This window comes from Oncorhynchus nerka, linkage group LG7 (genome assembly GCF_034236695.1).
Source record: "Oncorhynchus nerka isolate Pitt River linkage group LG7, Oner_Uvic_2.0, whole genome shotgun sequence".
NCBI classification, from domain to species: Eukaryota; Metazoa; Chordata; class Actinopteri; order Salmoniformes; family Salmonidae; genus Oncorhynchus; species Oncorhynchus nerka.
The window spans coordinates 93,681,241-93,705,449 of NC_088402.1; the positions used below are offsets into that span (position 1 = coordinate 93,681,241).

At 43.6% G+C, this 24,209-nt stretch overlaps 1 protein-coding gene across 2 annotated transcripts in view; it reads left to right on the forward strand.

Moving 5' to 3' along the window:
• LOC115124370 (transcription factor E3-like) overlaps nt 1-23,143 on the forward strand; it is a 57,222-nt gene extending 34,079 nt beyond the window's left edge. Inside the window, exons 5-10 of one of the 2 annotated variants that reach the window (XM_065020996.1) lie at nt 885-980; nt 7,597-7,720; nt 18,636-18,692; nt 18,796-18,871; nt 20,553-20,700; nt 21,430-23,143. In XM_065020996.1, the coding sequence (XP_064877068.1) occupies nt 885-980; nt 7,597-7,720; nt 18,636-18,692; nt 18,796-18,871; nt 20,553-20,700; nt 21,430-21,858 (930 nt within the window). In that variant the 3' untranslated portion in view covers nt 21,859-23,143. Of the gene's footprint in view, nt 1-884; nt 981-7,596; nt 7,721-18,635; nt 18,693-18,795; nt 18,872-20,531; nt 20,701-21,429 lie in introns of both variants that reach the window. The other variant, XM_065020995.1, reaches the window with a different exon arrangement.
• Nucleotides 23,144-24,209: the final 1,066 nt, after the last annotated feature.

A 24,209-nucleotide genomic window follows, 5' to 3' on the forward strand; every position in this document is an offset into this window, starting at 1 on the left:
CCGGTCTAACACGCTATCTCAGTCTGGCTGTATGTCTGACCCAAGGTGCTGGGGAGACCAGTTATCAGGGAGACCAGGGAGAAGGCCAGCATCCCGGAGTCGCCTCTTCACTGTTGACATTGAGACTGGTGTTTTGAAGGGTACTATTTAATGAAGCTGCCAGTTGAGGACTTGTGTGGCGTCTGTTTCTCAATACTAGACACTCTAATGTACTTGTCCTCTTGCTCAGTTGTGCACCGGGGCCTCCCACCCCTCTTTCTATTCTGGTTAGGGCCAGTTTGCTCTGTTTTGTGAAGGGAGTAGTACACAGCGTTGTACGAGATCTTCAGTTTCTTGGCAATTTCTCGCATGGAATAGCCTTCATTTCTCAGAACAAGAATAGACTGACGAGTTTCAGAAGAAAGTTATTTGTTTCTGGCCATTTTGAGCCTGTAATCGAACCCACAAATGCTGATGCTCCAGATACTCAACTAGTCTAAAGAAGGCCAGTTTTATTGATTCTTTAATCAGAACAACAGTGCTAACATAATTGCAAAAGGGTTTTCTAATGATCAATTAGCCTTTTAAAATGATAAACTTGGATTAGCTAACACAGCGTGCCATTGGAACACAGGAGTGATGGTTGCTGATAATGGGCCTCTGTTCACCTATGTAGATATTCCATTAAAAATCAGCTGTTTCCAGCTACAATAGTCATTTACAACATTAATAATGTCTACACTGTATTTCTGATCAATTTGATGTTATTTTAATGGACAAAAAAATAGCTTTTCTTTCAAAAACAAGGACATTTCTCAGTGACCCCAAACTTTTGAACAGTAGTGTATATGTGTATATATATATATATATATCCTCTACTGACCCCTGCGCTGTCTGTCTTTCAGATGGAAGATGTGATCGATGGCATCATCAGTTTTGAATCCGGTCTCAACGATGAGTTCTTTCAGTTGATCGACCCTGGACTACAGCTAGCCAACACGGTAGGTAGCCTTCTGTAAGTTGATGGACTCTGGACTACAGCTAGCCAACAGGGTACGTAGCCTTCTGTAAGTTGATGGACTCTGGACTACAGCTAGCCAACAGGGTAGGTAGCCATCTGTAAGTTGATGGACTCTGGACTACAGCTAGCCAACAGGGTACGTAGCCTTCTGTAAGTTGATGGACTCTGGACTACAGCTAGCCAACAGGGTACGTAGCCTTCTGTAAGTTGATGGACTCTGGACTACAGCTAGCCAACAGGGTACGTAGCCTTCTGTAAGTTGATGGACTCTGGACTACAGCTAGCCTTCTGTAACATGGACTCTGGACTACAGCTAGCCAGCCTAGCCTTCTGTAAGTTGATGGACTCTGGACTACAGCTCGCCAACAGGGTACGTAGCCTTCTGTAAGTTGATGGACTCTGGACTACAGCTAGCCAACAGGGTACGTAGCCTTCTGTAAGTTGATGGACTCTGGACTACAGCTAGCCAACAGGGTAGGTAGCCTTCTGTAAGTTGATGGACTCTGGTCTACAGCTAGCCAACAGGGTAGGTAGCCTTCTGTAAGTTGATGGACTCTGGACTACAGCTAGCCAACAGGGTAGGTAGCCTTCTGTAAGTTGATGGACTCTGGTCTACAGCTAGCCAACACGGTAGGTAGCCTTCTGTAAGTTGATGGACTCTGGTCTACAGCTAGCCAACAGGGTAGGTAGCCATCTGTAAATTGATGGACTCTGGTCTACAGCTAGCCAACACGGTACGTAGCAGAATATCATACCAACAACATATGACTATGCATTCACTCCTGGAGATGAATGCATCATCTGTTGGCCCACTTCTTCAAGTGAAACACACACAGTAAGCCTTCTTGTAGATTGCTATCGCAGCAAGCAGTTAATAATGGAATCCTCTTCTCTCTTCACTGAAAGTTGACCCTCGCTCTTATTGGCTTATCAACACATTGATATCTGCATCTCTGTTTGTCCGTCATTGATTTTTTTTGGGGGGGGGGGGTCAGTTGAATGTCTATTCCGAGACAGTGGAATCCAGTCTGGCTGTGAGAGTAAACACACTTGTGACAGATGGCTAACAGTAGCCAGAACAGGGCCAGAGCAGGCCAGGGTTACAGCAGGGCAGGGTGGGGTCAGCATGGTGTAGGAGGATAGGGAGGGGGGCTGCCTGGGTGTAGAATGCTGATAGCTTAACTGTGAAGAATGTGGAGAGAGTTGGCCAACTAAGAAGACTAAAGGTTAGCTAACGGTGGACTGGAGAGAAAGAGAAGAGAGGTGTTTTTTCTCTCTCCTGAACACGTTTCCCCATTTCTCAACCGCCTGTTCTGAGAGAAAGGGGAAGCGGCTGAGTGTGAGAGCAGTTTGGTTCGGAGGGAGAAAGATGAGGATACTGGTTGTTCTGCAGGAGCAGCAGCATGATGATGATAACAAAATAAACAAGATGATTGAGGTAAACTAAATTATTGTTGTTCTGTGGAATTTGAGAAACTGAGATATAGACATGTTAACAACGTGGTTATTACTGTACTCTGTTAATGAAACTGAGATATAGACATGCTAACAACGTGGTTATTACTGTATTCTGTTAATGAAACTGAGATATAGACATGCTAGCAACGTGGTTATTACTGTATTCTGTTAATGAAACTGAGATATAGACATGCTAACAACGTGGTTATTACTGTATTCTGTTAATGAAACTGAGATATAGACATGCTAACAACGTGGTTATTACTGTATTCTGTTAATGAAACTGAGATATAGACATGCTAACAACGTGGTTATTACTGTATTCTGTTAATGAAACTGAGATATAGTCATGCTAACAACGTGGTTATTACTGTATTCTGTTAATGAAACTGAGATATAGACATGCTAACAACGTGGTTATTACTGTATTCTGTTAATGAAACTGAGATATAGACATGCTAGCAACGTGGTTACTACTGTATTCTGTTAATGAAACTGAGATATAGACATGCTAGCAACGTGGTTATTACTGTATTCTGTTAATGAAACTGAGATATAGACATGCTAACAACGTGGTTATTACTGTATTCTGTTAATGAAACTGAGATATAGTCATGCTAACAACGTGGTTATTACTGTATTCTGTTAATGAAACTGAGATATAGACATGCTAACAACGTGGTTATTACTGTATTCTGTTAATGAAACTGAGATATAGACATGCTAACAACGTGGTTATTACTGTATTCTGTTAATGAAACTGAGATATAGACATGCTAGCAACGTGGTTACTACTGTATTCTGTTAATGAAACTGAGATATAGACATGCTAGCAACGTGGTTATTACTGTATTCTGTTAATGAAACTGAGATATAGACATGCTAACAACGTGGTTATTACTGTATTCTGTTAATGAAACTGAGATATAGTCATGCTAACAACGTGGTTATTACTGTATTCTGTTAATGAAACTGAGATATAGACATGCTAACAACGTGGTTATTACTGTATTCTGTTAATGAAACTGAGATATAGACATTCTAACAACGTGGTTATTACTGTATTCTGTTGATGAAACTGAGATATAGACATGCTAACAACGTGGTTATTACTGTATTCTGTTAATGAAACTGAGATATAGACATGCTAGCAATGTGGTTATTACTGTATTCTGTTAATGAAACTGAGATATAGACATGCTAGCAACGTGGTTATTACTGTATTCTGTTAATGAAACTGAGATATAGACATGCTAACAACGTGGTTATTACTGTATTCTGTTAATGAAACTGAGATATAGACATGCTAACAACTTGGTTATTACTGTATTATGTTAATGAAACTGAGATATAGACATGCTAGCAACGTGGTTATTACTGTATTCTGTTAATGAAACTGAGATATAGACATGCTAACAACGTGGTTATTACTGTATTCTGTTAATGAAACTGAGATATAGTCATGCTAGCAACGTGGTTATTACTGTATTCTGTTAATGAAACTGAGATATAGACATGTTAACAACGTGGTTATTACTGTATTCTGTTAATGAAACTGAGATATAGACATGCTAACAACGTGGTTATTACTGTATTCTGTTAATGAAACTGAGATATAGACATGCTAACAACGTGGTTATTACTGTATTCTGTTAATGAAACTGAGATATAGACATGCTAACAACGTGGTTATTACTGTATTCTGTTAATGAAACTGAGATATAGACATGTTAAACTAACAACGTGCCTGTTTATTACTGCCTGTATTCTGTTAATCTCTGCACGGTGCCTGTTGAATACTGTTAAATAAAGTGTTGGTCATATTGACAGGCACGGTGCCTGTTAAACTGTTAGCACACTCTGCACGGTGCCTGTTAAACTGTTAGCACACTCTGCACGGTGCCTGTTAAACTGTTAACACACTCTGCACGGTGCCTGTTAAACTGTTAACACACTCTGCACGGCGCCTGTTAAACTGTTAGCACACTCTGCACGGTGCCTGTTAAACTGTTAACACACTCTGCACGGTGCCTGTTAAACTGTTAACACACTCTGCACGGTGCCTGTTAAACTGTTAGCACACTCTGCACGGTGCCTGTTAAACTGTTAACACACTCTGCACGGTGCCTGTTAAACTGTTAACACACTCTGCATGGTGCCTGTTAAACTGTTAACACACTCTGCACGGTGCCTGTTAAACTGTTAAACGGTGCCTGTTTAACACACTCTGCACGGTGCCTGTTAAACTGTTAACACACTCTGCACGGTGCCTGTTAAACTGTTAACACACTCTGCACGGTGCCTGTTAAACTGTTAACACACTCTGCACGGTGCCTGTTAAACTGTTAGCACACTCTGCACGGTGCCTGTTAAACTGTTAACACACTCTGCACGGTGCCTGTTAAACTGTTAACACACTCTGCACGGTGCCTGTTAAACTGTTAGCACACTCTGCACGGTGCCTGTTAAACTGTTAACACACTCTGCACGGTGCCTGTTAAACTGTTAACACACTCGGCACGGCGCCGGTTAAAGGGACACTTCACCGTTGTTCAGCTTCATATTCATCATCTCCAGGACCAGCCCTAACATTATGATGTTCACACGCGTGACTGCAAGTCGCTCAGGATAAAGGCGTCTGCTGATTGGCACAGTATTTATTAAACACAGTATTTATTAAACACAGTATTTATTAAACACAGTATTTATTAATCACAGTATTTATTAATCACAGTATGTATTAAACACAGTGTGTATTAAACACAGTATGTATTAAACACAGTATTTATTAAACACAGTATTTATTAAACACAGTATGTATTAAACACAGTATGTATTAAACACAGTATTTATTAAACACAGTATTTATTAAACACAGTATTTATTAAACACAGTATTTATTAAACACAGTATTTATTAATCACAGTATTTATTAAACACAGTATTTATTAAACACAGTATTTATTAATCACAGTATTTATTAATCACAGTATTTATTAATCACAGTATTTATTAAACACAGTATTTATTAATCACAGTATTTATTAATCACAGTATTTATTAAACACAGTATTTATTAAACACAGTATTTATTAAACACAGTATATATTAAACACAGTATTTATTAAAATGCAGTCTTTCTATGTTTTCTACATTGATTTATTTAAATGTTTTTCTATGGTATGTTAATACTCTGTAAGCATGGCCACAGTGGGGACAATGGGCAAAGAGGAAGGAGTTTTAAAGGAACATAGGTATATTTAAAGATTTGTGTCATGTCCATCCATGGAGTTCTGTTTTTTTCTATGACTCCCAAAGTATTGTTCACATTGAGAGTTTTTAGTTTTTCCTTCTGTCTTTTCAGATTTACTGTTATTTTGTTTGTATATTTAGTGATTTATACTGGTCAGTGGTTGCTTTCTGGTTGTGCTGTTTTGGATGAATATAATGTAGAGTATCTATTTGATTAGAGGTTGAAGCCTGTCCACTGGACAGAGAGAGAGAGGTGAGAGGTCATTACCGTGTTATACCTTGGCTAGGGTTGCAAAAAAAGTCCAGTAACTTTCCCCAAAAAATTATGTTTTTTATTTTCTTCCAGAAATCCTGGTTGGATGTTTCCAGATTTCCTCTTTATTCCCTCCTGATTCCAGGAATCTATTTTCCAACCAGGATTTCTGCAGAACCAGGGGAATTTGAGGAAAGATACCAGAATTTTGCAACCCGAACCTCGTCTGATATGTAGACATTAGACGGAATCTGGAATTCACATGATCAACGTTCCAGGGAAGTTATCACTGGAGTTATGAGTGTTGTTGTTGTTGTTGTTTACACCTTATGAGTTGTTGTTGTTGTTTACACCTTATGAGTGGTTGTTGTTGTTTACACCTTATGAGTGTTGTTGTTGTTTACACCTTATGAGTGGTGTTGTTGTTGTTGTTTACACCTTATGAGTTGTTGTTGTTGTTTACACCTTATGAGTGGTGTTGTTGTTGTTGTTTACACCTTATGAGTTGTTGTTGTTGTTTACACCTTATGAGTGGTTGTTGTTGTTTACACCTTATGAGTGTTGTTGTTGTTTACACCTTATGAGTGGTGTTGTTGTTGTTGTTTACACCTTATGAGTTGTTGTTGTTGTTTACACCTTATGAGTGGTTGTTGTTGTTGTTGTTTACACCTTATGAGTTGTTGTTGTTGTTTACACCTTATGAGTGGTTGTTGTTGTTTACACCTTATGAGTGTTGTTGTTGTTTACACCTTATGAGTGGTGTTGTTGTTGTTGTTTACACCTTATGAGTTGTTGTTGTTGTTTACACCTTATGAGTGGTTGTTGTTGTTTACACCTTATGAGTGTTGTTGTTTACACCTTATGAGTGTTGTTGTTGTTGTCACTGGAGTTATGTTTTAATATGTTGAGACTCCGAGACTTCTGACATCAAATCACATTCTGTTGTTACTGCTGAAGCCTTCTGCTTGGATGAGGGAGGAAGTAGACCGAGTACTACATTTGGGAAGTTGTTGATGACCTCGAAAAGCTGTTGTATCCTTGTTGTTGTTTACACCTTATGAGTTGTTGTTGTTGTTGTTTACACCTTATGAGTGTTGTTGTTGTTGTTTACACCTTATGAGTGGTGTTGTTGTTGTTGTTTACACCTTATGAGTGTTGTTGTTGTTGATTACACCTTATGAGTGTTGTTGTTGTTGTTGTTTACACCTTATGAGTGTTGTTGTTGTTGTTGTTTACACCTTATGAGTGTTGTTGTTTACACCTTATGAGCGTTGTTGTTGTTGTTGTTGTTTACACCTTATGAGTGTTGTTGTTGTTGTTTACACCTTATGAGTGTTGTTGTTGTTGTTGTTGTTGTTTACACCTTAAGAGTGTTGTTGTTGTTGTTGTTTACACCTTATGGTTGTTGCTGTTTACACCTTATGAGTGTTGTTGTTGTTGATTACACCTTATGAGTGTTGTTGTTGTTGTTGTTGTTGTTTACACCTTATGAGTGTTGTTGTTGTTGTTGTTTACACCTTATGGTTGTTGTTGTTTACACCTTATGAGTGTTGTTGCTGTTGTTTACACCTTATGAGTGTTGTTGTTGTTGTTGTTGTTTACACCTTATGAGTGTTGTTGTTGTTGTATGCAGCTGCCGGTGTCAGTGAACATGCTGGATGTGTTCAGCAGTGGAGGGATGGCTGCTCCGAACATCACCGTGTCCAACTCCTGTCCTGCTGACCTGCACACCGTCAAGACTGAGTTAACCGGTACAGGTAAATAATTCCTCTCTCAGTCACCTTTATCCTTCAGTGCCCCCTCTCGCTCATATCTCTATCTTTCTCTTGTCTGCCTGGTCTCTCAGTCACCTTTATCCTTCAGTGCCCCCTCTCGCTCATATCTCTATCTTTCTCTTGTCTGCCTGGTCTCTAAATCACACTCAATCCCTAGCTGTTTCTGAACTGTCTCTCTATCTCTCTATTTCGCCCTGTCTCTCAACTTTCTGCCTGTCGCTCTCTTACGCTGTCTCTCTCTCTCTTTCTCTGTCTCTCTTACTCTCTTTCTGTCTCTGTCACTCTCTTACTCTGTCTCTCTCTCTTACTCGGTCTCTCGCTCTGTTTCTGTCTTTCTGTATCTCTCTCCCTCCCCCATCTTGCTCTCTCGCTCTCATTCTCTCTCTCTCTCTATTTTTCTCTCTTTTTAAAGTTCTTACTCAGCATTGCTCACCCAGACTTCCCCTGTCCAGTCAGTCACAACTAGAACTATCAGTCCTCGTCCATATGTTTCTCAATATAAACCTCTGCCTCAGCCTTAGAGCCATAGTCATGTTTCTCAACATAAACCTCTGCCTCAGCCTTAGAGCCATAGTCATGTTTCTCAACATAAACCTCTGCCTCAGCCTTAGAGCCATAGTCATGTTTCTCAACATAAACCTCTGCCTCAGCCTTAGAGCCATAGTCATGTTTCTCAATATAAACCTCTGCCTCAGCCTTAGAGCCATAGTCATGTTTCTCAATATAAACCTCTGCCTCAGCCTTAGAGCCATAGTCATGTTTCTCATTATAAACCTCTGCCTTAGAGCCATAGTCATGTTTCTCAACATAAACCTCTGCCTCAACCTTCCGCTCAGTCATTCCCTCTTCCTAGTTCATCTCTGGCAATATAGACTGAGTGTACAAAACAATAGGAACGAACACCTGCTCTTTCCATAGCATCAAATCAAGCTTTATTTACACAGCACATTTCAGACATGGAATGCTTTCAGACCATGTGCTTTACAACAAAAAAATAAAAACAATAAAAATAAAAAATGAAATATTTACTACACAATAAACATAAGAGGATAAAAATGAAAAGCAAAGTTAAAAAGGTGTGTTTTAAGATCTCTTTTAAATATGTCCACAGTTTCAGCCCCCTCAGGCTCTCTGGCTGGCTGTTCCAGAGCATAGTAACTAGAGACTGTCTCTCCATGCCTCTTGGTCCCCCTCAGGCTCTCTGGCTGGCTGTTCCAGAGACTGGGGCATAGTAACTAGAGACTGGGAGCATAGTAACTAAAGACTGTCTCTCCATGCCTCTTGGTTCCCCACAGGTTCTCTGGCTGGGAGCATAATAACTAAAGGCTGGGGGCATAGTAACTAGAGACTGGGGGCATAGTAACTAAAGACTGGGGGCATAGTAACTAAAGGCTGGGGGCATAGTAACTAAAGGCTGTCTCTCCATGCCTCTTGGTTCCCCACAGGTTCTCTGGCAGGCTATTCCAGAATATGGGGGCATAGTAACTAAAGGCTGGGGGCATAGTAACTAAAGACTGGGGGCATAGTAACTAAAGGCTGGGGGCATAGTAACTAAAGGCTGGGAGCATAGTAACTAAAGGCTGGGGGCATAGTTTAAAGACTGGGGGCATAGTAACTAAAGACTGGGGGCATAGTAACTAAAGGCTGGGGGCATAGTAACTAAAGACTGGGGGCATAGTAACTAAAGGCTGGGAGCATAGTAACTAAAGACTGGGGGCATAATAACTAAAGGCTGTCTCTCCATGCCTCTTGGTCCCCCACAGGTTCTCTGGCTGGGAGCAGAATAATTAAAGACTGGGGGCATAGTAACTAGAGACTGGGGGCATAGTAACTAGAGACTGGGGGCATAGTAACTAAAGGCTGGGGGCATAGTAACTAAAGACTGGGAGCATAGTAACTAAAGACTGGGAGCATAGTAACTAAAGACTGGGAGCATAGTAACTAAAGACTGGGAGCATAGTAACTAAAGACTGGGAGCATAGTAACTAAAGACTGGGAGCATAGTAACTAGAGACTGGGGGCATAGTAACTAAAGACTGGGAGCATAGTAACTGAAGACTGGGAGCATAGTAACTAGAGACTGGGGGCATAGTAACTAGAGACTGGGGGCATAGTAACTAAAGGCTGGGGGCATAGTAACTAAAGACTGGGAGCATCGTAACTAAAGACTGGGAGCATCGTAACTAGAGACTGGGGGCATAGTAATTAAAGGCTGTCTCTCCATGCCTCTTGGTCCCCCACAGGTTCTCTGGCAGGCTATTCCAGAATCTGGGGGCATAGTAACTAAAGGCTGGGGGCATAGTAACTAGAGACTGGGGGCATAGTAACGAAAGGCTGTCTCTCCATGCCTCTTGGTCCCCCACAGGTTCTCTGGCAGGCTATTCCAGAATCTGGGGGCATAGTAACTAAAGACTGGGGGCATAGTAACTAAAGGCTGGGGGCAAAGTAACTAAAGGCTGGGGGCATAGTAACTAAAGGCTGGGGGCATAGTAACTAAAGGATGGGGGCATAGTAACTAAAGGCTGGGGGCATAGTAACTAAAGGCTGGGGGCATAGTAACTAAATACTGGGAGCATAATAACTAAAGACTGGGGGCATAGTAACTAAATGCTGGGGGCATAGTAACTAGAGACTGGGGGCATAGTAACTAAAGGCTGGGAGCATAGTAACTAAAGGCTGTCTCTCCATGCCTCTTGGTCCCCCACAGGTTCTCTGGCAGGCTATTCCAGAATCTGGGGGCATAGTAACTAAAGACTGGGGGCATAGTAACTAAAGACTGGGGGCATTGTAACTAAAGGCTGGGGGCATAGTAACTAAAGGCTGGGGGCATAGTAACTAAAGACTGGGGTAATAGTAACTAAAGACTGGGAGCATAGTAACTAAAGGCTGGGGTAATAGTAACTAAAGACTGGGGTAATAGTAACTAAAGGCTGGGGTAATAGTAGCTAAAGGCTGTCTCTCCATGCCTCTTGGTCCTAGGCTTTGGGATAGTTAAAAGGCTGTCTCTCCATGGCTCTTGGTCCCAGGCTTTGGGATAGTTAAAAGGCTGTCTCTCCATGTCTCTTGGTCCTTGGCTTTGGGATAGTTAAAAGGCTGTCTCTCCATGCCTCTTGGTCCTTGGCTTTGGGATAGTTAAAAGGCCAGAGGACCTGAGGGACCTACTGGGTACATAACTTAAAGCATGTATGACATGTGTTGGGCTGCACAATCAATTTAAAAACCAATAGAAGAATCTTTCAAATGAATGCTAAAACTCACAGGCAGGCAGTGCAGAGAACTTAACACCAGTGTGATGTGTGCTCTCTGTCTGGTCTTGGGTCAGTACCCGTGCTGCAGCATTCTGTATGCTATACAGTTGACCAATGGCTTTCTTGGGTAGACCAGACAGGAGAGCATTACAGTAGTCAAGGGTGCTTGTAATAAAAGCATGGATGAGTCTCTCTGTATCAGCCTGAGAGAGAAACCTTGGCATTGTTCCTCAGGTGGTAAAAAGCTTTTTCACATAATGAGAAAATGAAAAAAGTTTTTTAGAAATTATTGCAAATGTGTTAAAAATAAAAACGAATACGGTATTTACGTAAGTATTCAGAGCTTTTGCTATGAGACTAGAAATTGAGCTCAGGTAAATCCTGTTTCCATTGATCATCCTTGTTTCTACAACTTGATTGGAGTCCACCTGTGGTAAATTCAATTGATTGGACATGATTTGGAAAGGCACACACCTGTCTATAGAAGGTCCCACAGTTGGCAGTGAATGTCAGTGCTGTGGTGGGCACAAAAAAACTAATTAGCATTTTTCTTAAATACAGTAGGCTCTTCAAAAATAATTTACTTGTTTGAAAACCAATTTCTCCAGAATTTTGCTTAAAAGTGGAAGGTTGGAGATTGTCAGGAAATAATCTGAAAATTGATATGAGCTGAAGAATGACTTTCCTTCAGAAGGGCTTTCTCCATAGCAGTTTTTAGTGATGTGGGGAATGTGCCTGTGAACAGGGAGAGATTAACAATAGCTTGCACTTCTTCAGATATGCAATTAAAAACTGTTTTAAAGAAGTTGGTGGGGATAGGATGGAGAAGGCAGGTTGTGATATCCCTTTCCTGAGCATGTCTGTGTCAACCAGGAAAACACATCCCATAGAGCCATTATAACAGTATAGCTTCCGTCCCTCTCCTCGCCCCTACCTGGGCTCGAACCAGGGACCCTCTGCACACATCAACAACTGACACCCACGAAGCATCGTTACCCATCGCGCCACAAAAGCCACGGCCCTTGCAGAGCAAGAGCAAGGGGAACAACTACTTCAAGGTCTCAGAGCGAGTGACGTCACCGATTGAATCTCTATTAGCGCGCACCACCGCTAACTAGCTAGCCATTTCACATCGGTTACACTGGGGCACATATCATCAAACTTTTCATCAGGTCTTGACTGATACCCAGCCTAATGTTGTTTATCTTATCTCTGAAATATGCCACAAATTAATCACATAGGTTTGCGGGGGTAGAATCAACGGTGGAGAAGACCACCCTCTAATTACTCTGATCAATAATGATTAAGTTAGTCATTTCTAATGGCCTTGTTATATACGCCAAGTTGCTCTCTCTAATAATGGACCCGCAACTTTTGATTTTCTCCACTTCCGCTCTGCCTTTTTCTGCAATTTCTCTTAAATATAAATGTTTTATTTAACTTTTATTTAACTAGGCAAGTCAGTTAAGAACAAAATCTTATTTACAATGACGGCCTAGGAACAGTGGGTTAACTGCCTGTTCAGGGGCAGAACTATAGATTTGTACCTTGTCAGCTCGGGGATTCAAACTTTCAACCTTTCTGTTACTAGTCCAACACTCTAACCACTAGGCTACGCTACCGCCCCTACACTCTAACCACTAGGCTACCCTGCCGCCTCTACACTCTAACCACTAGGCTACCCTGCCGCCTCTACACTCTAACCACTAGGCTACCCTGCCACCTCTACACTCTAACCACTAGGCTACGCTACCGCCCCTACACTCTAACCACTAGGCTACCCTGCCGCCTCTACACTCTAACCACTAGGCTACCCTGCCGCCTCTACACTCTAACCACTAGGCTACCCTGCCGCCTCTACACTCTAACCACTAGGCTACCCTGCCGCCTCTACACTCTAACCACTAGGCTACCCTGCCACCTCTACACTCTAACCACTAGGCTACCCTGCCGCCTCTACACTCTAACCACTAGGCTACCCTGCCACCTCTACACTCTAACCACTAGGCTACCTACCCCCTCTACACTCTAACCACTAGGCTACCCTGCCACCTCTACACTCTAACCACTAGGCTACCTACCCCCTCTAAACTCTAACCACTAGGCTACCCTGCCACCTCTACACTCTAACCACTAGGCTACCCTGCCGCCTCTACACTCTAACCACTAGGCTACCTACCTCCTCTACACTCTAACCACTAGGCTACCCTGCCGCCTCTACACTCTAACCACTAGGCTACCCTGCCACCTCTACACTCTAACTACTAGGCTACCCTGCCGCCTCTACACTCTAACCACTAGGCTACCCTGCCACCTCTACACTCTAACCACTAGGCTACCTACCCCCTCTACACTCTAACCACTAGGCTACCCTGCCACCTCTACACTCTAACCACTAGGCTACCTACCCCCTCTACACTCTAACCACTAGGCTACCTACCCCCTCTACACTCTAACCACTAGGCTACCCTGCCACCTCTACACTCTAACCACTAGGCTACCCTGCCGCCTCTACACTCTAACCACTAGGCTACCTACCCCCTCTACACTCTAACCACTAGGCTACCTACCCCCTCTACACTCTAACCACTAGACTACCTGCCCCCTCTACACTCTAACCACTAGGCTACCCTGCCGCCTCTACACTCTAACCACTAGGCTACCTACCCCCTCTACACTCTAACCACTAGGCTACCTACCCCCTCTACACTCTAACCACTAGGCTACCTACCCCCTCTACACTCTAACCACTAGGCTACCTACCCCCTCTACACTCTAACCACTAGACTACCTGCCCCCTCTACACTCTAACCACTAGGCTACCCTGCCGCCTCTACACTCTAACCACTAGGCTACCTACCCCCTCTACACTCTAACCACTAGGCTACCTACCCCCTCTACACTCTAACCACTAGGCTACCTACCCCCTCTACACTCTAACCACTAGGCTAAACCCGGATTTTTTATTTATTTTTTATTTCACCTTTATTTAACCAGGTAAGCAAGTTGAGAACAAGTTCTCATTTACAATTGCGACCTGGCCAAGATAAAGCAAAGCAGTTCGACACATACAACGACACAGAGTTACACATGGAGTAAAACAAACATACAGTCAATAATACAGTAAAAAAAACAAGTCTATATACAATGTGAGCAAATTAGGTGAGAAGGGAGGTAAAGGCAAAAAAGGCCATGGTGGCAAAGTAAATACAATATAGCAAGTAAAACACTGGAATGGTAGTTTTGCAATGGAAGAATGTGCAAAGTAGAAATAAAAATAATGGGGTGCAAAGGAGCAAAATAAATAAATAAATTAAATAAAGTTAGGAAAGAGGTAGTTGTTTGGGCTAAATTATAGGTGGGCTATGTACAGGTGCAGTAATCTGTAAGATGCTCTGACAGTTGGTGTTTAAAGCTAGTGAGGGAGATAAGTGTTTCCAATTTAAGAGATTTTTGTAGTTCGTTCCAGTCATTGGCAGCAGAGAACTGGAAGGAGAGGCGGCCAAAGAAAGAATTGGTTTTGGGGGTGACTAGAGAGATATACCTGCTGGAGCGTGTGCTACAGGTGGGAGATGCTATGGTGACCAGCGAGCTGAGATAAGGGGGACTTTACCTAGCAGGGTCTTGTAGATGACATGGAGCCAGTGGGTTTGGCGACAGTATGAAGCGAGGGCCAGCCAACGAGAGCGTACAGGTCGCAATGGTGGGTAGTATATGGGGCTTTGGTGACAAAACGGATAGCACTGTGATAGACTGCATCCAATTTGTTGAGTAGGGTATTGGAGGCTATTTTGTAAATGACATCGCCAAAGTCGAGGATTGGTAGGATGGTCAATTTTACAAGGGTATGTTTGGCAGCATGAGTGAAGGATGCTTTGTTGCGAAATAGGAAGCCAATTCTAGATTTAACTTTGGATTGGAGAAGTTTGATATGGGTCTGGAAGGAGAGTTTACAGTCTAACCAGACACCTAAGTATTTGTAGTTGTCCACGTATTCTAAGTCAGAGCCGTCCAGAGTAGTGATGTTGGACAGGCGGGTAGGTGCAGGTAGCGATCGGTTGAAGAGCATGCATTTAGTTTTACTTGTATTTAAGAGCAATTGGAGGCCACGGAAGGAGAGTTGTATGGCATTGAAGCTTGCCTGGAGGGTTGTTAACACAGTGTCCAAAGAAGGGCCGGAAGTATACAGAATGGTGTCGTCTGCGTAGAGGTGGATCAGAGACTCACCAGCAGCAAGAGCAACATCATTGATGTATACAGAGAAGAGAGTCGGTCCAAGAATTGAACCCTGTGGCACCCCATAGAGACTGCCAGAGGTCCGGACAGCAGACCCTCCGATTTGACACACTGAACTCTATCAGAGAAGTAGTTGGTGAACCAGGCGAGGCAATCATTTGAGAAACCAAGGCTGTCGAGTCTGCCGATAAGGATGTGGTGGTTGACAGAGTCGAAAGCCTTGGCCAGATCAATGAATACGGCTGCACAGTAATGTTTCTTATCGATGGCGGTTAAGATATCGTTTAGGACCTTGAGCGTGGCTGAGGTGCACCCATGACCAGCTCTGAAACCAGATTGCATAGCAGAGAAGGTATGGTGAGATTCGAAATGGTCGGTAATCTGTTTGTTGACTTGGCTTTCGAAGACCTTAGAAAGGCATGGTAGGATAGATATAGGTCTGTAGCAGTTTGGGTCAAGAGTGTCCCCCTTTGAAGAGGGGATGACCGCAGCTGCTTTCCAATCTTTGGGAATCTCAGATGACAAGAAAGAGAGGTTGAACAGGCTAGTAATAGGGGTGGCAACAATTTCGGCAGATAATTTTAGAAAGAAAGGGTCCAGATTGTCTAGCCCGGCTGATTTGTAGGGGTCCAGATTTTTCAGCTCTTTCAGAACTTCAGCTGAATGGATTTGGGAGAAGGAGAAATGGGGAAGGCTTGGGCGAGTTGCTGTTGGGGGTGCAGTGCTGTTGACCGGGGTAGGAGTTGCCAGGTGGAAAGCATGGCCAGCCGTAGAAAAATGCTTATTGAAATTCTCAATTATGGTGGATTTATCAGTGGTGACAGTGTTTCCTATCTTCAGTGCAGTGGGCAGCTGGGAGGAGGTGTTCTTATTCTCCATGGACTTTACAGTGTCCCAGAACTTTTTAGAGTTAGTGTTGCAGGAAGCAAATTTCTGCTTGAAAAAGCTAGCCTTGGCTTTTCTAACTGCCTGTGTATAACGGTTTCTAGCTTCCCTGAACAGCTGCATATCACGGGGCTGTTCGATGCTAATGCAGAACGCCATAGGATGTTTTTGTGTTGGTTAAGGGCAGTCAGGTCTGGGGAGAACCAAGGGCTATATCTGTTCCTGGTTCTAATTTTCTTGAATGGGGCATGTTTATTTAACATTGTTAGGAAGGCATTTTTAAAAAATATCCAGGCATCCTCTACTGACGGGATGAGATCAATATCCTTCCAGGACACCCCGGCCAGGTCGATTAGAAAGGCCTGCTCGCTGAAGTGTTTCAGGGAGCGTTTTACAGTGATGAGTGGAGGTCGTTTGACCGCTGACCCATTACGGATGCAGGCAATGAGGCAGTGATCGCTGAGATCTTGGTTGAAGACAGCAGAGGTGTATTTAGAGGGGAAGTTGGTTAGGATGATATCTATGAGGGTGCCCGTGTTTAAGGCTTTGGGGGTACCTGGTAGGTTCATTGATAATTTGTGTGAGATTGAGGGCATCAAGTTTAGATTGTAGGATGGCTGGGGTGTTAAGCATGTTCCAGTTTAGGTCGCCTAGCAGCACGAGCTCTGAAGATAGATGGGGGCAATCAGTTCACATATGGTGTCCAGAGCACAGCTGGGAGCAGAGGGTGGTCTATAGCAGGCGGCAACGGTGAGAGACTTGTTTTTAGAGAGGTGGATTTTTAAAAGTAGAAGTTCAAATTGTTTGGGTACAGACCTGGATAGTAGGACAGAACTCTGCAGGCTATCTTTGCAGTAGATTGCAACACCGCCCCTTTAGCAGTTCTATCTTGTCTGAAAATGTTGTAGTTTGGAATTAAAATTTCTGAATTTTTGGTGGTCTTCCTAAGCCAGGATTCAGACACAGCTAGAACATCCGGGTTGGCAGAGTGTGCTAAAGCAGTGAAAAGAACAAACTTAGGGAGGAGGCTTCTAATGTTAACATGCATGAAACCAAGGCTATTACGGTTACAGAAGTCATCAAAAGAGAGCGCCTGGGGAATAGGAGTGGAGCTAGGCACTGCAGGGCCTGGATTCACCTCTACATCGCCAGAGGAACATAGGAGGAGAAGAATAAGGGTACGGCTAAAAGCAATAAGAATTGGTCGTCTAGAACGTCTGGAACAGAGAGTAAAAGGAGGTTTCTGGGGGCGATAAAATAGCATCAAGGTATAATGTACAGACAAAGGTATGGTAGGATGTGAGTACAGTGGAGGTAAATCTAGGTATTGAGTGATGAAGAGAGAGATATTGTCTCTAGAAACATCATTGAAACCAGGAGATGTCATTGCATGTGTGGGTGGTGGAAATAATAAGTTGGATAAGGTATAGTGAGCAGGACTAGAGGCTCTACAGTGAAATAAGCCAATAAACACTAACCAGAACAGCAATGGACAAGACATATTGACATTAAGGAGAGGCATCCTTAGTCGAGTGATCAAAAGGGTCCAGGGAGTGGAGAGGTTGGTTTGGGGGTCACGGCGATTTAGACAGCTAGCCAGGACATCGGTAGCAAGCTAGCATAGGATGGAGGTCTGTTGTTAGCCACCTCTTGCGTTCCGTCAGTAGATTAGTGGAGTTCCGTGTTGTAGAGGGGATTAGTCCAAATCACACAACAACAAAAAAATAAAAACAATAGATATAGTTATAGAGGCCCAAGAAGAAACATGTTAATAATAAAAATAAATAAATTGTCCGATTGTCTATTCTGAGAGCATCCGGTAAGACAGCTAACGGTTAGCAGGCCGCAGATGGGCATTCAGGTAACGTCGCGACGGAGGAGCCAGCCGGATCTCCTTCGGGTAGATAACGTCGGCAGTCCAGTTGTGAGGGCCCGGAGGGGCTCCGTGTAGGCAGTAAAACGGGTCCGGATAGGTGACTGCAGCCCAGGAGTGATTGACGGAGCTCAGGAGTGGTTGCCGGAGCTCGCTAGCTCCGGAGTAATTGATGGATGACGCTGTGCTAATTGTGCGCCACTCCATTGGGACTCCCAATCACGGCCGGTTGTGATACAGCCTGGATTCAAACCAGTGTAGTAGTGTAGTGACGCCATTAGCACTGAGATGCAGTGCCTTAGACCGCTGCTCAAATCGGGAGCCCAATTGATTCGTTTCCTCACTCATCCAAGGGGCTCTTCATTTGGATGTGGCCTTTTTTCAACTTTACTGGCATTGACATAGACTGACCAGGTGTATCCGGGAAGGGGGGGGGGGGGGGTGTTCCTAATGTTTTGTACACTCAGTATATATATATCACCAGTACTACACCATCTGTTACGTGTCTATATGACTTGCATGTTTTTGTTATTTTAAACGTTCTAAACATGCATAAAGTAATGAATGAATGAATTTTTATTTTTTAATTTCTCTTTTTGTTTTATGCTTCAAGATGTCTTCATCATTAACTTCCAATATTACATGTGTCTTCTAGTGGTGGAGGCTAAAGCTATGATGAAGGAGCGACAGAAGAAGGACAATCATAACCAGAGTGAGTATAGACTAATACTTTACTGCCAGTGTATATGTTAAATGTCTAACATTTTTAACAGCACCTTGGTGATGATGTTGACATGTCACGGTTCTTCTCCTAGTTGAGAGGCGGAGGAGGTTCAACATCAACGATCGCATCAAGGAACTGGGAGCTCTCATCCCCAAATCTAGTGACCCGTGAGTTCCTATGGACAGAAATGAACCCTAACCCTTTAGTTACCCTAACCCAAATCTAGTGACCCGTGAGTTCCTATGGACAGAAATGAACCCTAACCCTTTAGTTACCCTAACCCAAATCTAGTGACCCGTGAGTTTCTATGGACAGAAATTAACCCTAACCTTTAGTTACCCTAACCCAAATCTAGTGACCCGTGAGTTCCTATGGACAGAAATGAACCCTAACCCTTTAGTTACCCTAACCCAAATCTAGTGACCCGTGAGTTCCTATGGACAGAAATGAACCCTAACCCTTTAGTTACCCTAACCCAAATCTAGTGACCCGTGAGTTCCTATGGACAGAAATGAACCCTAACCCTTTAGTTACACTAACCCAAATCTAGTGACCCGTGAGTTCCTATGGACAGAAATGAACCCTAACCTTTAGTTACCCTAACCCAAATCTAGTGACTCGTGAGTTCCTATGGACAGAAATGAACCCTAACCCTTTAGTTACCCTAACCCAAATCTAGTGACCCGTGAGTTCCTATGGACAGAAATGAACCCTAACCCTTTAGTTACCCTAACCCAAATCTAGTGACCCGTGAGTTCCTATGGACAGAAATGAACCCTAACCCTTTAGTTACCCTAACCCAAATCTAGTGACCCGTCACCTTTAGGGAGGAATAAAAGTTTAAGGCCCGTAATCACTAGTGTCCTGTCTAGCAGTAACGAACGATGTTTGTACAGATGGGTAGGAGGAGACTCAGCCTCTTAGGATAAAAGGTTAGGGTTCATTTAATAATAAGGCTAAAGGATAACGGCTAAATATTAATATTAATTATTATTTTATTATCTTCTGAGAAGAATTAAACTTGGTTAAGCTTTCATAATGTCCGTTGAGTTATTAACTTCTTATTTTTAACCTTTATTTAACCAGGCAAGTCAGTTAATAAGAACAAATTCTTATTTTCAATGACGGCCATAAGAACAGTGGGTTAACTGCCTTGTTCAGGGGCAAAATGACAGATTTTTAGACCTTGTCAGCTCAGGGATTCGATCTCCATAGAACCCGATGGACAGAAATGACCCCTGACCCTTACTTACCCAAACCTAGTGACCTGTGAGTTCCTATGGACAGAAATGACCCCTGACCCTTACTTACCCAAACCTAGTGACCTGTGAGTTCCTATGGACAGAAATGACCCCTGACCCTTACTTACCCAAACCTAGTGACCTGTGAGTTCCTATGGACAGAAATTACTTATAGCAGATAACACATTTGCTGTTCTCAAGTGCATGATTATTCAATCATGACAGACTGTAGATTGAACAACCTATATAGATTACCTATAGGTGCTTAAACCGTTAACTGCAACGTCACTGTGCCATTCTCCTCAATGCCCCCCCTCGCTACTATTCGTATTTAATCACCTCGCTGTTCCTTTCTCCTCACTGACCCCCCTGCTACAACATAGTATCTAATCATGCCGCTGTTCCTTTCTCCTCACTGACCCCCCTGCTACAATATAGTATCTAATCATGCCGCTGTTCCTTTCTCCTCACTGACCCCCCCTGCTACAACATAGTATCTAATCATGCCGCTGTTCCTTTCTCCTCACTGATCCCCCCCTGCTACAACATAGTATCTAATCATGCCGCTGTTCCTTTCTCCTCACTGACCCCCCTGCTACGGGGACAGGGAGACGCGTTGGAACAAGGGCACCATCCTGAAGGCGTCTGTGGACTACATTAGGAGGCTGCAGAAGGAGCAGCAGAGAGCCAAGGAGGTGGAGACCAGACAGAGGAAACTGGAGCACAGCAACCGCAGCCTACTGCTACGTATACAGGTTAGGACAATAAAGTCAAACAGGCAATCAGTATGCTACAAGGAAGGCTGGTAGTCAATCAGTATGCTACAAGGAAGGCTGGTAGTCAATCAGTATGCTACAAGGAAGGCTGGTAGTCAATCAGTATGCTACAAGGAAGGCTGGTAGTCAATCAGTATGCTACAAGGAAGGCTGGTAGTCAATCAGTATGCTACAAGGAAGGCTGGTAGTCAATCAGTATGCTACAAGGAAGGCTGGTAGTCAATCAGTATGCTACAAGGAAGGCTGGTAGTCAATCAGTATGCTACAAGGAAGGCTGGTAGTCAATCAGTATGCTACAAGGAAGGCTGGTAGTCAATCAGTATGCTACAAGGAAGGCTGGTAGTCAATCAGTATGCTACAAGGAAGGCTGGTAGTCAATCAGTATGCTGCACGGAAGGCTGGTAGTCAATCAGTATGCCGGAAGGCTGGTAGTTACTTACGTGTGATGTTGGAATGATCTTGTTTCTTTGGAAGTGCTAGAAGTAAATTGCCTCAGGCGAAATCAATAATCTGTGGCGTCCCCCAGGGCAGTGTGCTAGGGCCTCTACTATTTCTACTGTACATTAATTAAGCATTAAGGCATGAGAATCTATGCATTATCATGAGTAATGCACAGCTAAGGGCTTTTCTTAGGCATGACGCAAATTGTTTTAAAAATGGTTTCATGAACTAAACTGAAGTTTCGACCATTGTTGTATCTCTCTACAGGAGCTAGAGATGCAGGCCTGCCTCCACGGCCTCTCCACCCCCGCCTCCTCCTCCCAGGGCTCCTCCTCCTCACAATCCCTGGACCCCAGCACAGGCGACGCCCTCTCCAAGACCCTCCTCTCCCTGAGTGGTGGCCCAGGCCTTCAGGCCACCTCCCCCTCCTTTCTGTCTCCACCCCCCTCGGCCTCACCGGTTGGCCTGATGAACATGGCTTCTCCTCTGGGCTTCTCTGAGCTGGACGACCCGTCTGCCGCAGCCTTCCACTCCTCCCTGCTACCGGACATGGGTCTTGGGGACATCTTGATGGACCATGGGGGGATAGGGATGTCCCCGGTGTGGGCCCGAGAGCCCTTGCTCTCCTCCATCTCCCCAGGAGTCTCCAAGACCTCCAGCCGCAGGAGCAGCTTCAGCATGGAGGAGGACTTGTGACTTGAGTTAAAGGACCCTACCCCTTACACTGCTAGGCAAGAGCAGCTTCATGCATGGAGGAAAGCCTGTGACTAGGCTGAGTCCAAAACCAACCCCTAGACCAGCATTTCCCACACTCGGTCCTCGGGATCCCAATAGGGTGCACGTTTTGGTTTGTGCCCTAACACTACACTGATTCAAATGATCAAAGCGTTATGGTTAATTGAGTATTTCATTCCACTGTGTAGTGCCAGGGCAAAAAACAAAATGTGCTTCCTTTAGGATCCTGAGGACCGAGTTTGGGAGACCCTTCCCTAGACCATGGCTCCTAAACCCTAGCTCCTAGACCCTAGCTCCTAGACACTGGCTCCTAGACCCTGGCTCCTAGACCCTAGCTCCTAGACCCTGGCTCCTAGACCCTGGCTCCTAGACCCTGGCTCCTAGACCCTAGCTTCTAGACCCTAGCTTCTAGAACCTGGCTCCTAGACCCTAGCTCCTAGACCCTAGCTCCTAGACCCTAGCTCCTAGACCCTGGCTCCTAGACCCTGGCTCCTAGACCCTAGCTCCTGACCCTGGCTCCTAGACCCTAGCTCCTAGACCCTAGCTCCTAGACCCTTGCTCCTAGACCCTTGCTCCTAGACCCTGGCTCCTAGACCCTAGCTCCTAGACCCTAGCTCCTAGTAATTGTTTAAGACACAAGGTTATTTGTAGATCAGTCAGTCTGCAATGTAGTTCATCTGGAACACGACTTAAGGCCTATCAGAGGACTGGGGTGGAGCCTCCACATACTATGCATGGCCACGTCCATCAATCACAGAGTCGTGGTCAAAGGTCTTAGTTTAGTCGAGGATTTTCAAAATTCCAGTCCCCAGGTTTTCTAGATATCCTGGCAGTAAGGTTCCAGAAATCCTGTCAGGAAGGTTCCAGAAATCCTGGCAGTAAGGTTCCAGAAATCCTGGCAGTAAGGTTCCAGAAATCCTGGCAGGAAGGTTCCAGAAATCCTGGCAGGAAGGTTCCAGAAATCCTGGCAGGAAGGTTCCAGAAATCCTGGCAGGAAGGTTCCAGAAATCCTGGCAGTAAGATACCAAAAATCCTTAAAAAAAGGGGTCAAAATGAATCGCAGATGAAACACGTTAAAATAAACATTATCCTATTTTTATGTCTGTTATATTTTTAGGAGTTGTCCATCCCTGGATCTTTATCATAGAAAAGGAAACAGGAGTTGGGGAATATTGTTTCAATGAAACAACAGATGGTGTGTTCAGAAAGCCACAAATATTCAATTAAAAACCATCATTTGTATGTATGTATGATGAGACCTCAGCATTTGTGAAACTCTGCAAAAAACAAAAAGGGATTATTCTGTGTTGAAACAGCAAGATTAACTGTCTGTGTATCCCGAATAGCAACCTATTCCCTACATCTGGATACTACTGGAGTGCAGTATATAGGAAATACGGTGCCATTTGGGATACATGATAGTGCAGCACTTTTCATTGGTAGACATGTTGTATAGATGAGTGTTGTGCAGTAGTATGCTTCTAAAGAGTCCCACAGGAAAACCAGTCTGAGCAGCCAGCCATATAGTAGACTAAACAGTTACTGTGTTTGTAGACCCAATGTTCTGTTGTCTTCAACAACAAGACAGTTAAGAGTAAACTAACCCTGAACTTCATCACTTCCTGTTCCTGGCCTGGCTGGGGTCAATTCAGTTCAGGGGTTGAAAAAAAAACCCAGAACATAATGAAATGAGAATGTTTTTTATTTTCTATTAATGAATTCCATTTTCTCTTCTTAGATTTTACAGATTGAAAATGGAATTGACCCCTAACCCTACTGTCAGTCACTAAACTGCAGTAGTTTAGCTGTTATAAAGGTGTTACGAGTGCTTATACGCCCCAGGTATCTACATTACCAGTCAACAGTTTTAGAACACCTACTCATTCCAGGGTTTTTCTTTATTTCTTTTTTTACAATTTTTTAAATTATAGAATAATAGTGAAGACATCAAAACTATGAAATAACACATATGGAATCATGTAGTAATAACCCCCCCCCCCCCAACAAAACGTGTTGAACAAATCAAAAATATATTTCTTATATTTGAGATTCTTCAAAGTAGCCACTGGTTTGCCTTGATGACAGCGTTGCTGTGTCCAAACCTTTTTGACTGGTACTGTAAACGGTGTAGACAAGGGACTCGACAATAATGGAATAAGAACCAGGTCTGTTGTGTCGTTTTAAAGGCTGACATTTTATAGCCTGGTTCCAGGGTCTGTTGTGTTGTTTTAAAGGCTGACATTTTATAGCCTGGTTCCAGGGTCTGTTGTGTTGTTTTAAAGGCTGACATTTTATAGCCTGGTTCCAGGGTC